This window comes from Cyprinus carpio, chromosome B21 (assembly GCF_018340385.1).
Source record: "Cyprinus carpio isolate SPL01 chromosome B21, ASM1834038v1, whole genome shotgun sequence".
NCBI classification, from domain to species: domain Eukaryota; kingdom Metazoa; phylum Chordata; class Actinopteri; order Cypriniformes; family Cyprinidae; genus Cyprinus; species Cyprinus carpio.
Window position 1 is genome coordinate 16,458,888 of NC_056617.1, and position 12,887 is coordinate 16,471,774.

Here is a 12,887-nt window from a genome sequence, read left to right on the forward strand (position 1 = left end):
CCTTCAGTCACTGAACTCAATACCTAATATGTAAATACTGCAAAGATAATGTCTTAGTTATTTCAAAGTCCCTTTTTTCATATGTTTAGTATATCTACAGTATGTAGTTGAACAAAGAGACACTAATATAACAAAATAATCACCTATTGACTCTGTCTCTGTTTCATCCGTGTACAACTTTGCTCTGTTTATTCAGATCATGAGCTAAGTTTTGATATGGCATATCACATGTTGTAATGCAAGCAACGTTTGTCCATCTCTAACAGGACTGTGCTCCTACAAATACACACCAGCATGTGCAATGAACACCTCAACCTGCAAAGAGATCGCATAAAGTGTCATTGTAAATCTCTCTTATGACTTTTTTAATGCATCTTTATGGACCATAAATTCGAACACCCAAACTCATTGTAAACAAGATGCACCTTTTAATGATGTCGGGGAATATCTTTTAAAGTTTTCATGCTCAGATGACCACAGTTTTATATCAGTAATGCTGATCTCGTGATAAGCAGTCTGTAGATGATCGTAGCGGTTTCACCTTCCCTCTAGTTTGAGGCAGTTGTGATGTTACAGAGTGGTGCGTAGGAGCCTCATCACACGCTGGTACAGCTGCTGAACAACTGATACCAGATTCCTGCAACACACAAAAGATGTCAAATTGAAAGATGGGGAACTTTGTTATATGATAGGGATAGTAAAAATTGTTGTCATTTACTCACTCTCAAATTGCTGATTTTTTCCAAACAGCTGAAACGTTCTTGAAACGCATTTGTAATTCTCATTTGTAAGTCGCTTTGGATAAAAGTATCAGCTAAATGAATAAATGTAAATGTTCAAAATAACTTCCTTTATGTTCTATCACTTTAACTTATTGACAATTAGGATTAGATGCTTTATAGTTTCTGTGCCCATTATGGTTTTCTATAAATGCCTTCCATGATAAAATCTGAGACATCATGACCTTGCTCACACCCCTTTTACAAACAGGAGGATCTGATATACTGCAAAAATTCAGGAACATATGGGATCGGTATGGTAGCTGGTATTGGAATTTAGTATAAAATAATATGTTTAAGATCAAAAAGCAAACAATCAAAAACAACATATAAATCCCAAACCAAATGTCCCCTGAACCCTACAGACTAACTTAACAATACATTAAAATACACTGAAGTACATTAACTACTTGAGTTGAATCTTGTATAACATATTTTTAAAAAGTTACAAATTTTTAACTTATTTTGATGTGTTAAAAAATGTAATACAAGTGTAACCAAAAACTCACCGGGCACCATTTGACATGCAGTTGTTTCTGTCCGGGTGAAGGCAGAAGAGTGATGCCAAACAGTACGCACAGCACAGCAACATGGAAAGCAGTCTTCGCTTTAAAGACATCTTCTGCCCAGTGCTCTAAACAACCTGAACAATTGTTAGTATTCCTTTCAAAGAGCCCAAGATGTTCCTTATTTAGGCAGCTCAATGTAAAGACGGGCTGTGATGTCTAGTTTAGGGGTTGGCAAAGTTCAGGACAAACCACATCCAAGAGCTTTCTGTGGGCAGAGTGTAGCAGAGGGCACAACAACTGCTGACCAAAATCCACTTTCAATAGCAGTGAACAGTCTAGTAGGGATGAATAACATTGCCACATTGTTGACCAGTGGGAGTCTGGCTTTATTGTGTAGCACTGTCAGATCTTTCCTCGGTATGGACGACTATGTGCAGATTGTTAAAAACCAGTTGTGTGGTTTTAAGTCCATTGTACTTGAGGGCTTTGACTCATTCCCATGACTCCAGAGAGAAGTTGAAGAGGTTGCTGCTTTAAGTGATTTGTCTTGGTCCCAAACATATCAGTATCTGTGCATTCACCCTGACTCCAATGATAAAATGTTAAAGGGTTTGGATATGGTAAGCATTTATTCACCCGTGAGTGCTTCTGTTTATTTAGAGTTTGTTCACTCATGAGTAATCACAGTCATGCTATTAGTGTCCACCCACCTCCCAGCCCTCTTTCCAAACCCAACCCTCTCTTCATGTCCATCAGTTTCCTTTCCCCCTTTTAGGTTGTCCAAAGTTAGAAGACTGATTCCATGCTGGTAGAGAAACATCTGCGGACAACAAAAAGGACACTGGCACATCACCTCATTTTAAATGGAAGAAATGATTTTTTTGCCTTCATCCTAAAGCCAACCGAATCTGAAAGATGCACTGAGAGATGCAAGAATGACTTCTCACTCGAAATCCTTCTTCTGGACATCTTTTCCACAGTTGGAATATGTTCTCTGTTGAATTTATCAGACTTTTTCACTGTGATGAGAATGGATTTCATGAGAAAGGAGTTCATCGGCTCTTATCGCTTTTTCAGTGTCTTAAACTTCTGAGAAGTATCCTGAGAATATTTCTTTATGAAAAGTCAAGGATAAAGATTTCATCAAAAGATCTACATTTTCTTGTACCTCAGAAAGGTTAGGTTGTAATTTCAAAATAATCGCAATTTCATGGCTATAGCCGCTTCCACTAGGAAGTATGCTCTGATGGGACCTGGATGATAGCCAAACAGAGCAAGGGGCAGATAAACAAAACTACAGAAGCAGAAGAAGGAAGTTGTTTTGTTCCATGTGAGAAAAGTAAATCTACATCTCAGTGTCCATTTCTTAATCTTGAAACCATCAGTATCTTGGTCTGTTTAAACTTTTAAAATTCTTATCAAAGTTGATGCAACAATGATCACTTTCAATGGGACTCAGGAGACATCCTTGGAAACTATGAGAGAAAACTACGTAGTGACAGCACCCAGTCCAGAGCTCACAACCCCTGCTGTGATAGAAAGAGAAGTCGTGGCCGTGGGCTATATTCTTAGTGCGGTATCCATTTTGATCATCTCCACCAACCTTTTAGTCGTTATTGCCCTGGTCCTCCTCATCCGCAAGAGGGGCTGCCAGAGCTGGTGTTTTGTCTTAAACCTATCCATAGCGGACATCCTGGTTGGCGTGGCTATCACTGGCATTGCCACCGATGCTCTCGAAGGAACGACGGCCTCCATGGAGAAGGGCATTTGTTTGTTGCGCATGACCTTTATCATGGCACCCTCTGCAGCCTCCATCTTAACCATGTTCTTGATCTCACTGGACCGCTACGTAGCTATCAAGTTGCCACTGCGCTATTCGCAGTTAATGAACGGTAAGATGATTGCTGGGGCTCTGGTTCCCGTCTGGCTCATTTCAGTGACTGTGGGATTTTCACCCAGCATTTTGAAAACATTGCAGAAGGAAGGCTATCACAAAGTCTGCACATTCTTCTCCGTCATAGAGCCAAAGAGCATCATTGTGGTCTTCTGCCTTTTTTTCTTTCCATTACTCTCAGTCTTCATCTATTTTTACATGGACATCCTGAAAATTGCCTGTGGCCATCAGAAGCGCATCCGTGCCCAGCAAGCAGGTTCACGCATTCTGACGTCTAGCCGTTATTGGGGTCATGTAAAAGCCCTGCGGACTGTTGCCGTGCTGATTGGTTGCTTCACACTCTGCTGGTGCCCCTTTTTTGTGGTCAGTATTGTGCAGGCATTATGTCCAACCTGTGAACTTTATGACTTTTTGGAGAACCAACTCTGGCTGCTGGGGCTCTCAAACTCCCTAATAAATCCCCTTGTTTATGCTTGCTGGCAGCGGGAGGTGAGAAGCCAGATCTGTGAGATCTTCGCTCATATTAAAGTTGGGTTGCGTTGTGTGACACATTCTGAGACGGCAGACAGATGCCCCACAGACCACCCGATTGTCACTCAGGCAGTAAGGTTTCATGACAAGATGCTAGCCACCCCATTAAATTATAGGTCTGTCACAATTCCTGAACAACATCCAGAAAATATTTCCAATAGATAGGATATCCTTTTAGTCCACTGACCATGAAACTGTAAAAGGTTTAGAAAAAATGCTACATCCATTAATGGATACAGAGCCCAGAGTATCTGTCCAAATACAACAGACAACGCTTTATTTGAACACAATACATTATAACCAAATCACTTATTTTTATTTGAACACAATACATTATAACCAAATCACTTATTTCTATAAATTAAATACTATTTTTGTTGTATTTTTGTAAAGTGTTTCTCATCATCACTGTCATCTTGCCCACTGATGGTTAAATGACCCTTGGTGGCTATGAGCCATTTTAATAAGATATCTGTGATAGGGCAATATTCTCTGTTAAATGGTTTTGTGCAATATTCATTGTGAACAGCACTATATAAATAAATTGTAACAATTTGATTGAAAATGTTTCTCTTCTTATATGTCTACCATTGCTGGTAGAAAAAAATATTTTAGACTTATATGAAGTACATATATAAAATATTTTAATATTTGCTTTGGTTTTTATATAGGAATTATAAATAATTCTACAGAATTAACAAAGTACAATTAGTAAAATATTTGTAGTCCTCTATAAAAGGACATTCTTCAGTATATTCTGATTCAAAGAACCAAACACTTAAAAAGGTCATTTAGAAAGGCATTAAAAGCAATGTCTGCTGCCCACATGTGGTTCTGAGAGGAATCCAAACCACTTCCTATCAGCCACTTCTTCAGGTAAATTATTAAATAATCTAATGGTCAATGAAAAAAAAATAATACAGGTGCAGCACATTACATCATGTTAAAATCTCGTCACATAAGTGCTGTGTAAAATGTTAAAACTAAATCTCTACATTGTATACAGTATACAGTTACTACTGCTAATAATAATATACATTTTGAACCACACAAAGATTAATAGCCTAAACTTAAAGAACTTAAAATATATAAGAATATTTTTTTATTTTTTGCATATTTGTCACACTTGAATGATTCAAATCAAACTAATTTTAATATTACACAAAGATAACCCAAGTAAATACAAAATGCAGTTTTGAAATAATGATTTTTTTTATTAATGGTTTAATTTTTTAAGGGTATGAATGTCACTATGTAAAAAAGAAATTGCCCCCTAAATCTAATAATTGGTTGTGCCACCCTTTGCATCAACAACTGTAATCAAGTGTTTGTGATAACTGGCAATGAGTCCTTCACATCGCTGTGGAGGAATTTTGACCCACTCTTCTTTTCAGAATTGTTTAAGTTCAGTAACATTGGAGGGTTTTCGAGCATGAATGGACTGTTTAAGGTCATGTGGCATGCCACAGCATCTCAATCGAATTTAAGTCTGGACTTTGACTTGGCCTCTCCAAAACCTTAAATTTTGTTTGTCTCGAGCCATTCATAGGGGAACTTGCTGGTATGTTTGGGATCATTGTCCTGCTGCATAACACAAGGGCGCTTGAGGTCACAAACTGACAACTGGGCATTTTCCTTCAGGATTTTCTGATAGAGTACGGAATTCATGGTTCCATCAATTATGGCAAGTCATCCAGATTCTGAAGCTGCAAAGCAGCCCCAGACCATCACACTATTACCACCATGTTTGACTGTTGGTATGATGTTCTTTTTATGAAATGCGGTGTTGTTTTTACACCAGATGTAACGGGACATACACCTTTCAAAAAGTTATTTTTGTCGCATCAGTCCACAGAATATTTGCCCCAAAGTCTTGGGGATAATCAAGATATTTTTTGGCAAATGTGAGACGAGGCTTTGTGTTCTTTTATGTCAGCAATGGCTTTTGCCTTGAAACTCTCCCATGGATGCTGTTTTTGCCCAGTCTCTTTCTTATTGTTGAATCATGAACACTGACCTTAATTGGGGCAAGTGAGGCCTGCAGTTCTTTAGATGTTGTTCTGGGTTCTTTTATGACCTCCTGGATGTGTCATATGTGGCACTGTTGGAATAATTTTGGTAGGACGGCCACTACTGGGAAGCTTCACCACTGTTCCAAGTGTTCTCCATTTGTGGATAATGGCTCTGACCGTGGTTCACTGGAGTCCCAGAGCCTTAGAAATGGCTTTATAACCCTTTCCAGACTGATACATGTCAACTATTTTGTTTCTCATCTGTTCTTGAATTTCTTTAGATCATGATGTGTTGCTTTTTAAGCATGCTTCACTTTGTCAGACAGGTTCTATTTAAGTGATTTCTGGATTCAACAGGTCTGGCAGTAATTAGGCCTGGATGTGGCTAGTGAAATTTAGCTCAGCTTTCTAAAATAATGTGGTTAATCACAGTTCTTTCATGATTTAACAAGGGGAAAATTAATTTTTCATGTAGGGCCAGGTAGGTTTGGACAGCTTTTTTCCCTTAAAAAATGAAATCATCATTTGTCTGATGATCTGAATATTTTAAGTGTGACAAATATGCAAAAAATGTACAAAACAGGAAGGGGGCAAAAACCTTTTCATGGCACTGTGTGTATGTATATATATAGTTTTAACATTAAATAATGACAATCTCCTGCTTTTAGCTCTCTATGGGTTTCAGAATGTGACACTGGACTATATAAAGCATGAAATTCACCTGCTGTTATCAACCGTGTTTACATTGTGTAGCCTATACAGTTGTTTAATCACTTTTAGTGAGTTTTATTGTGTTGATCATGGGACAACAATGGTCTCGTAGAGAGAAAGGAGTGAGGAGAGGAGTGTGTACATGGGGCCAATCACAGCCACCGACCTCAAGGAGGTTTTAGAGGTTTGTTTGTCCCACCCCAAATCCACCAAAACTCAGGATGAGAATGTGGAGTGAAAAAGAAAAAAAAAGCCAATCATAACAGTGTTTTCATAGACCAAATTAAATGATGTCAGAGTAAAGTGACAAAACATGCAGTGGTAAAACATACGTCTGCCCTCCAGGACAGCAAGGTAGTGCCCTCCTGAGTACTTTGAAAAGAGTGAGAACCGTGGGAAGAAGGCAACGGTGTGGTTGCTGGAGGTAATGCTGTTTTGCATGATCACCAGCTTTTCCCCAGACAGCAGAGATATCAGTTCGATGGATACTAGTGGCTTCTTAGATGGTGAGATCTTCATTACAACAAAGAAGCATTGCAATTAAAGAGATCCAAAGTGCCATTTGAAATTTTCTTCTAAAACAGCATTTTTTATCAGGCTCCTATGTTTATTCAGTTATTTCAATTAAACGGCAATGGAAAGTACCTATTCATTGCTATTAAAGTGAAATTTCAAACGGCACTTAGAGACTTTTGCATCTGAACTCTTTCAATTCTTAATCATACAAATAAAGAAAAACAGTGGTTTTATAAAAGATGGCCTCATGACTCATGTTTTCCAGCTTAGAAAGCAGGTGTGAAGTTAAAGGTAATAACCAGGCATTACTCCATCATTCTGTACAGAATGCTGCTGTTTTATTTGGGTTGCCTGAAGAGCAAATATATTGATATTTGTTTGTTTGTTGGTTTAGTTTGTTCTAATATGATCTGAATATGGACGGCTGCTTCCAATGTTTTCATTGCAACTGTCATATAGTCAATCCTCATAAAATGCACAGATGACAAGTTGTGTTTTTATACCATTTGTCTAATTTGTAACATTTCATGGTGAGGAGGGTCCAGTGTTGGGAAGGTTACTTTCCAAATTGTTTTAGTGTCTTGCAGGACTAGTTAGTTTAGTTATAGTTAGTTAAGTTTTAACTTAAGTGGACACAGTTAAGTTTAAGTTCTGCTGCACCCAGACATGTTTAAATAATGGAGTCACCCAGAGCTTCCCAAAGGTCCCTGCCACAGTGTTCTGGGTTCCATATACAGGCAATATATACACCAACCAAACTGTTTAGGCTACTATTTTAATTTATTGAAGACCTTGCTTCAGTGTTTGCTTCAGCCCTTCAACTGTAAAATCAATAGCTAGTTTTGAGAAATACACTCTAAGTTACAAACACACAATATGTAATGATAACGCAGAAACTGCACTGCTCAGTGAGTCAACTACATATCCCACAATCCTTTGTTCCTAACCCGGAAGAAAATAGTCCACGTGTGAACTTCGAAAACTCGGAAAGAAATCGTTCTGGAGTGACTGCGGCTCATCACAATGAAGTAAGCGATGATTTGAATGTTTGAATTAAAAAATCTCGCGTGCATTTGTTGTCATATGATTCTAATAAGTCTAAGAAAATTCCTAGAGCCGTCAGGATTGAAACAGGAAGTTGAAATCTAAATAACTGGCCTCGGTTTTTGCAGCAGTAGCCAAATGCTAATTATTCATCTGCTAACACATAAACGTAAACTACTTTACTTATTCTCGATTCAGTTATTCTTTTTGATTAATTTATAGTACACCGACAAATAACAAGAAAATTAAATTGGTTAACGTGAATGAAACACTAAGACGACTAACGTTAATCTTTCGGAATACATAGTAAAAATAATTCTTATCAACGTTACATTATAGGTTACTGTATTGCCACATTTAAATATTTGTGATAAAATGTTTAGTTTTTCACGACTACAAGTAGTCATAAATGCCCCTGATAGATGAATCGTAAATTCTTACACACGTTGATCTTATGATGCAGACCCCACAACAGAATAACAATAATAGAGACAATAAATTGCGTACAGGATAAAAGACATGCAAATGTATGCTAGTTTTATCTCTGTTATTTATGTGCAGTCCGCTTACCAAAGTGAAACTCATCAATGAACTGAATGAAAAAGAGGCTCAACTTGATGTCAAAGACAGTGTGTCCTGGCACTCAGTCTATAAGGACAGCGCCTGGATCTTTATCGGTAAGTGACTGCTTAAAGGGATACTCCACCCCAAAATGAAAATTTTGTCATTATTCACTTACCCCCATGTCGTTCCAAACACATAAAAGCTTCGTTCGTCTTCAGAACACAATTAATATATTTTGGATGAAAACCGGGAGGCCTGTGACTGTCCCATAGACTGACAAATAATAACAGTGTCAAGGTCCAGAAAAGTATCATCAGAATACTCCATCTGCCATCAGTGGTTCAACCGTGACGTTATGAAGCAACGAGAATACTTTTTGTACACGAAGAAAACAAAAATATCGACTTTATTCAACAATTCCTCTCCTCTGTATCTCTCCAAATCAGCGTAGCGCCATTTTGGCAAATCTGAGCAGTACGCAGATGGTTTATGTCCTTTTTTGTGTTTGTGGGATTTACGATGTTGTGTTTTGTTTGAAACCAAAACATAAATACGCGTAAAAAACGTATCCTTGTGGCGCGGCTGATACAGAAGAGCGTAAGCCGGCTGTGTACAGCTCAGAATTGCCAAAATGGCGCTAATTTGGAGAGACACAAAGGAGAGGAATTGTTGACTAAAGTCGTTATTTTTGTTTTCTTCGTGTACAAAAGTATCGTCGTCGCTTCATAACGTTACAGTTGAATCACTGATGGCAGATGGAGTATTCTGATGATGCTTTTCATTCTTTCCTGGACCTTGACACTGTTATTTATTTGTCAGTCTATGGGACAGTCTCAAGCCTCCCGGTTTTCATCCAAAATATCTTAAATTGTGTTCCGAAGACGAACAAAACTTTTACGGGTTTGGAACGACATGGGGGTGAGTGAATAATGACAAAATTTTCATCTTGGCGTGGAGTATCCCTTTAACAATACTGGGCAATGGGCTTCTTAGACTAAACACTAAAATGCTCTCTGCATAGGCCAGGGTCTCAAATCCTGCTCCTGGAGAGCTACTGTCCTGCAGATTTCTGCTCTAACCCTAATCAAACACACCAGAACCAGCCATACAAGGTCTTTAGAGTTACTTGAAAATAACTGACAGGTGTGTTGAAGCAGAACTGAAGTCTGCAGGAAAGTAACTCTCGGGTAGCACGGTTGGAGATCTCTGGGATAGGATATATTCTGCCAGATGGTGGCGGCATTCACCTATTTGACACTGAAAATGTGCTTCTGTACAAAATGGCACAATCTCAGTCTTTCTCTGAAGCCCGTTCTAGTACACAGTACTGTAATCCTGATTTGATCGTGTCAGATTTCAAAGTGATGTATATTCATTGCTTTTTATCTCACATATATTTGCTAGACTAAAGAGAACTGTTAAAAAATGTAACAACATTTTGTTAGTGAATTATGTATTTATTTTATTTAATGCCAACCCAGTCAGCACTGTATGTAAATATGCTGTAATAAATCTACAGGTGGACTTCCATATGAGCTGACAGAAGGAGACGTCATCTGTGTTTTCTCTCAGTAAGTCCTAATTGCTCATCCCCATGTTTTTGCCTACATTTCATTTCCTGCTAAAGAAGTCAGCACTTTTCTCCTAGTAAAGCTTGATCTGTGCATCTCAGGTACGGAGAGATTGCCAACATCAATTTGGTGCGAGATAAAAAGTCGGGCAAATCCAAAGGATTCTGCTTCCTGTGCTATGAAGATCAAAGGAGCACCATTCTGGCGGTGGATAACTTTAATGGAATCAAGGTGAAAGGCTTCTTCCAGTTGCTTATTCAGTTGTGTGCTTACTAATGGACTATGTTCTACGTGTTAAAATAATCATATTTAATGTTCTTACATATATATTAAAATGTAAATTGGTAAATGATAGATGTAGGTCAGTGACATTATTTATTAGTTAAAAGTTTTGTTGTTGTTTTACAATATCACCTGGGATAGGTGATAAAACAATATCATATTGAGATTGCGGTAAAATTTTATGTTGAAGATGATAAGCTCTGGACATTTTTACTTGATATGGTTTAACCTTACAGTCTATTACACAGCAGAAGTAAAGGCGAAAGCAGCCAGTCCATGCATGCTGCTAATAAGTCTGCATGATTATACTGTTTCATTTGAAAAAAAAATAAAAAAAACTACTACCATCAAATACACACTGAAACTGAAAGAACTTCACGACAACATGTCACATTAAAAGTCTGGTTTAACTTGAAGAAATTGTCAGAAATATATTACACTTGTATACTAAAATATAATTCTCAAAGTATTATTATTGTTATTATTATTTTTAAGGAATAACATACAACAGGCATTTTTCATTCATTTATACAGTATGCTTGACAATAAAAATGCAATGTTTTGTTGTAAATTTATTTATTTTCATTACATTTTAAAAGAATGACCAAACTATTAATTTTATTATTATTTATTAATTTATTTTATTAGACACCATTTTTTTGATAAATTTGTATTGAATCATAAAACACAAAATACAGAAAAAAATAAAAAGGAAAAAAGAATTAAGGAAAAAATATAGCGAATTTCATGGGGCCCTAAATTTTTTTTATTGTTTTGTTATTATTATTATTGTGTGAAAAGTTTTTTTTTTTGTTTATTCTCAAGGCCTAGAAACACGTGGACAGTATTTAATTCCCCATTAATGGTAAATTAATATTGTGATAAATATCAGTATTGTGTGATATGGAAAATAATATATTGTGATAATATTTTTGCCTTTATCGCCCAGCCCTAGTTTGTTATAAAGAGGTCAAATGATTATATTTTATTTAATTCCTTCCTTCCTTCATCTATTCATTAAGAAAGGAACTCATATATCGGGGAAAAAATAGTGTCATGTAATTGACCCATTTGTTGCATATATTTTTGTTTCTTAATTTTTTTTTTTCTGCTTTAAAGATCAAGGGCCGGACCATACGTGTGGACCATGTAGCAAATTATCGACCACCCAAGGACAACGAAGACATTGATGATGTCACTAAACGTTTGCGAGAAGAGGGATGTGCTCCTAAACTCCCCCCGCCTTCCTCCTTTGAGTCAGGGTCTGAGGAAGAATATGCTGTACCTGTGAAAAAGCCAAAAAAAGGTGAAAAGAGGTTATATTTGTTCAGTAAATGTTATTACATTTGATATGATTTTTTTCAAGATGTTTATCTTTTATTATTTAATAAACAGTATTTTTTTTTTGACTGAATGACTGATTTATGTTGTTATACTTCAGATAAAAAGGAGAAGAAAAAAAAGAAGAAGGAGAAGAAAGAGAAGAAAAAAGCACTAAAGGAAGAGAAACGTGAGGCACAGACTGAGCCGTCAGCATCATCTCCTGTCAGAGTGAAGAAGGAGAAGGAGGACACGGCATATGAGAAGTATGCCGCGAAAGGACCGGCAGGAAGCAGAAGGGACCGATCAGGACAAGACTTCAGGAACCCACAAGACAGAGCAGATGAGGCGGACAGATTCAGAGATAGGTATAGAGGTGAGAGGGAAAGAGATAGAGAGGAAGACAAAAAGACAGACAGAAACAGAGAGGATAAAAGACATGAAGACACACGGCAGGGAGACAGAGAAAGAGACAAAGGGAGAGGTTTTGATCGAGAGAATAATGGGGAAAGAGAGCGTGAGAGAGAAAGGGAACGTGATAGAGACAGGGAACGAGAGAGAGACAGAAGGGAGCGAGACAGAGGAAGTGACCAAGGGTTTTCCAAACACAGAGATCACAGTCGTGAAAGAGAATACAGGCGAAATTGAACAGAGATAGTAATTTAACTTTCATGGTGGGGGCGGGGAGGGGGACAAAATGGACTCTACTATTTTTTTGTGTGTGTACCTCAGAAATGTAAATAAATGTTCAGAATTTTAAAATATCTGTCTGCAATAATTAACTGTATAATGGCTACCTGGCATTATGTTACACACAGTACACTCATTTGACAAATAAATTAATTTATTTGAATTTAAATGGTACAAAAACCAAAAATGTCGTAATAGTGTCAACAATAAACTCCAAAATTACGATGCAATCAAAGAACACGAATCATTATGGATAAAAAAAACATTTAGATAAGGGTGTTAAATAAAAAACAAAAACTACAAAAAAACATCTCAGACCAAGCAGATGTGCACATTACTCATTTATACCTGCACAACAGGAAAAAGCATTTTGTCGCTAATTTTGAATAATAATGATCACTATGGCCACGACAACATATTCAATAACCTAGCAAGAAAAGATAAAACAATTACACAGATATACT

At 37.2% G+C, this 12,887-nt stretch overlaps 2 protein-coding genes across 3 annotated transcripts; both read left to right on the forward strand.

Annotated features, from left to right (window-relative positions):
• The first annotated feature begins 2,662 nt into the window (after positions 1-2,662).
• LOC109111561 (glucose-dependent insulinotropic receptor-like) lies at positions 2,663-4,022 on the forward strand. The gene has a single exon (XM_019124520.2). The coding sequence runs from the start codon at positions 2,724-2,726 to the stop codon at positions 3,876-3,878; it is 1,155 nt and encodes a 384-aa protein (XP_018980065.1). The 5' UTR covers positions 2,663-2,723; the 3' UTR covers positions 3,879-4,022.
• A 3,832-nt stretch (positions 4,023-7,854) lies between these two features.
• LOC122141270 (RNA-binding motif protein, X-linked 2-like) lies at positions 7,855-12,586 on the forward strand. 2 transcript variants are annotated; one of them, XM_042748111.1, is made up of 6 exons: positions 7,855-7,980; positions 8,558-8,673; positions 10,080-10,131; positions 10,233-10,362; positions 11,533-11,719; positions 11,855-12,586. In XM_042748111.1, the coding sequence occupies exons 1-6, from the start codon at positions 7,976-7,978 to the stop codon at positions 12,379-12,381; spliced, it is 1,017 nt and encodes a 338-aa protein (XP_042604045.1). In that variant the 5' UTR covers positions 7,855-7,975; the 3' UTR covers positions 12,382-12,586. The 2 variants fall into 2 exon arrangements, with proteins under 2 accessions (XP_042604045.1, XP_042604044.1); XM_042748110.1 differs by lacking the exon at positions 7,855-7,980 and having other exon boundaries at positions 8,550-8,673.
• Positions 12,587-12,887: the final 301 nt, after the last annotated feature.

What these genes read in the sequence shown, in the direction of transcription:
- LOC109111561 (XM_019124520.2), top strand. Translation starts at nt 2,724, where the DNA reads ATGATCACTTTCAATGGGACTCAGGAGACATCCTTGGAAACTATGAGA.
- LOC122141270 (XM_042748110.1), top strand. Translation starts at nt 8,550, where the DNA reads ATGTGCAGTCCGCTTACCAAAGTGAAACTCATCAATGAACTGAATGAA. An exon ending in CAGCGCCTGGATCTTTATCG is followed by an intron (nt 8,674 to 10,079) that starts GTAAGTGACTGC and finishes ATAAATCTACAG; the next exon opens with GTGGACTTCCATATGAGCTG. An exon ending in GTCATCTGTGTTTTCTCTCA is followed by an intron (nt 10,132 to 10,232) that starts GTAAGTCCTAAT and finishes TGTGCATCTCAG; the next exon opens with GTACGGAGAGATTGCCAACA.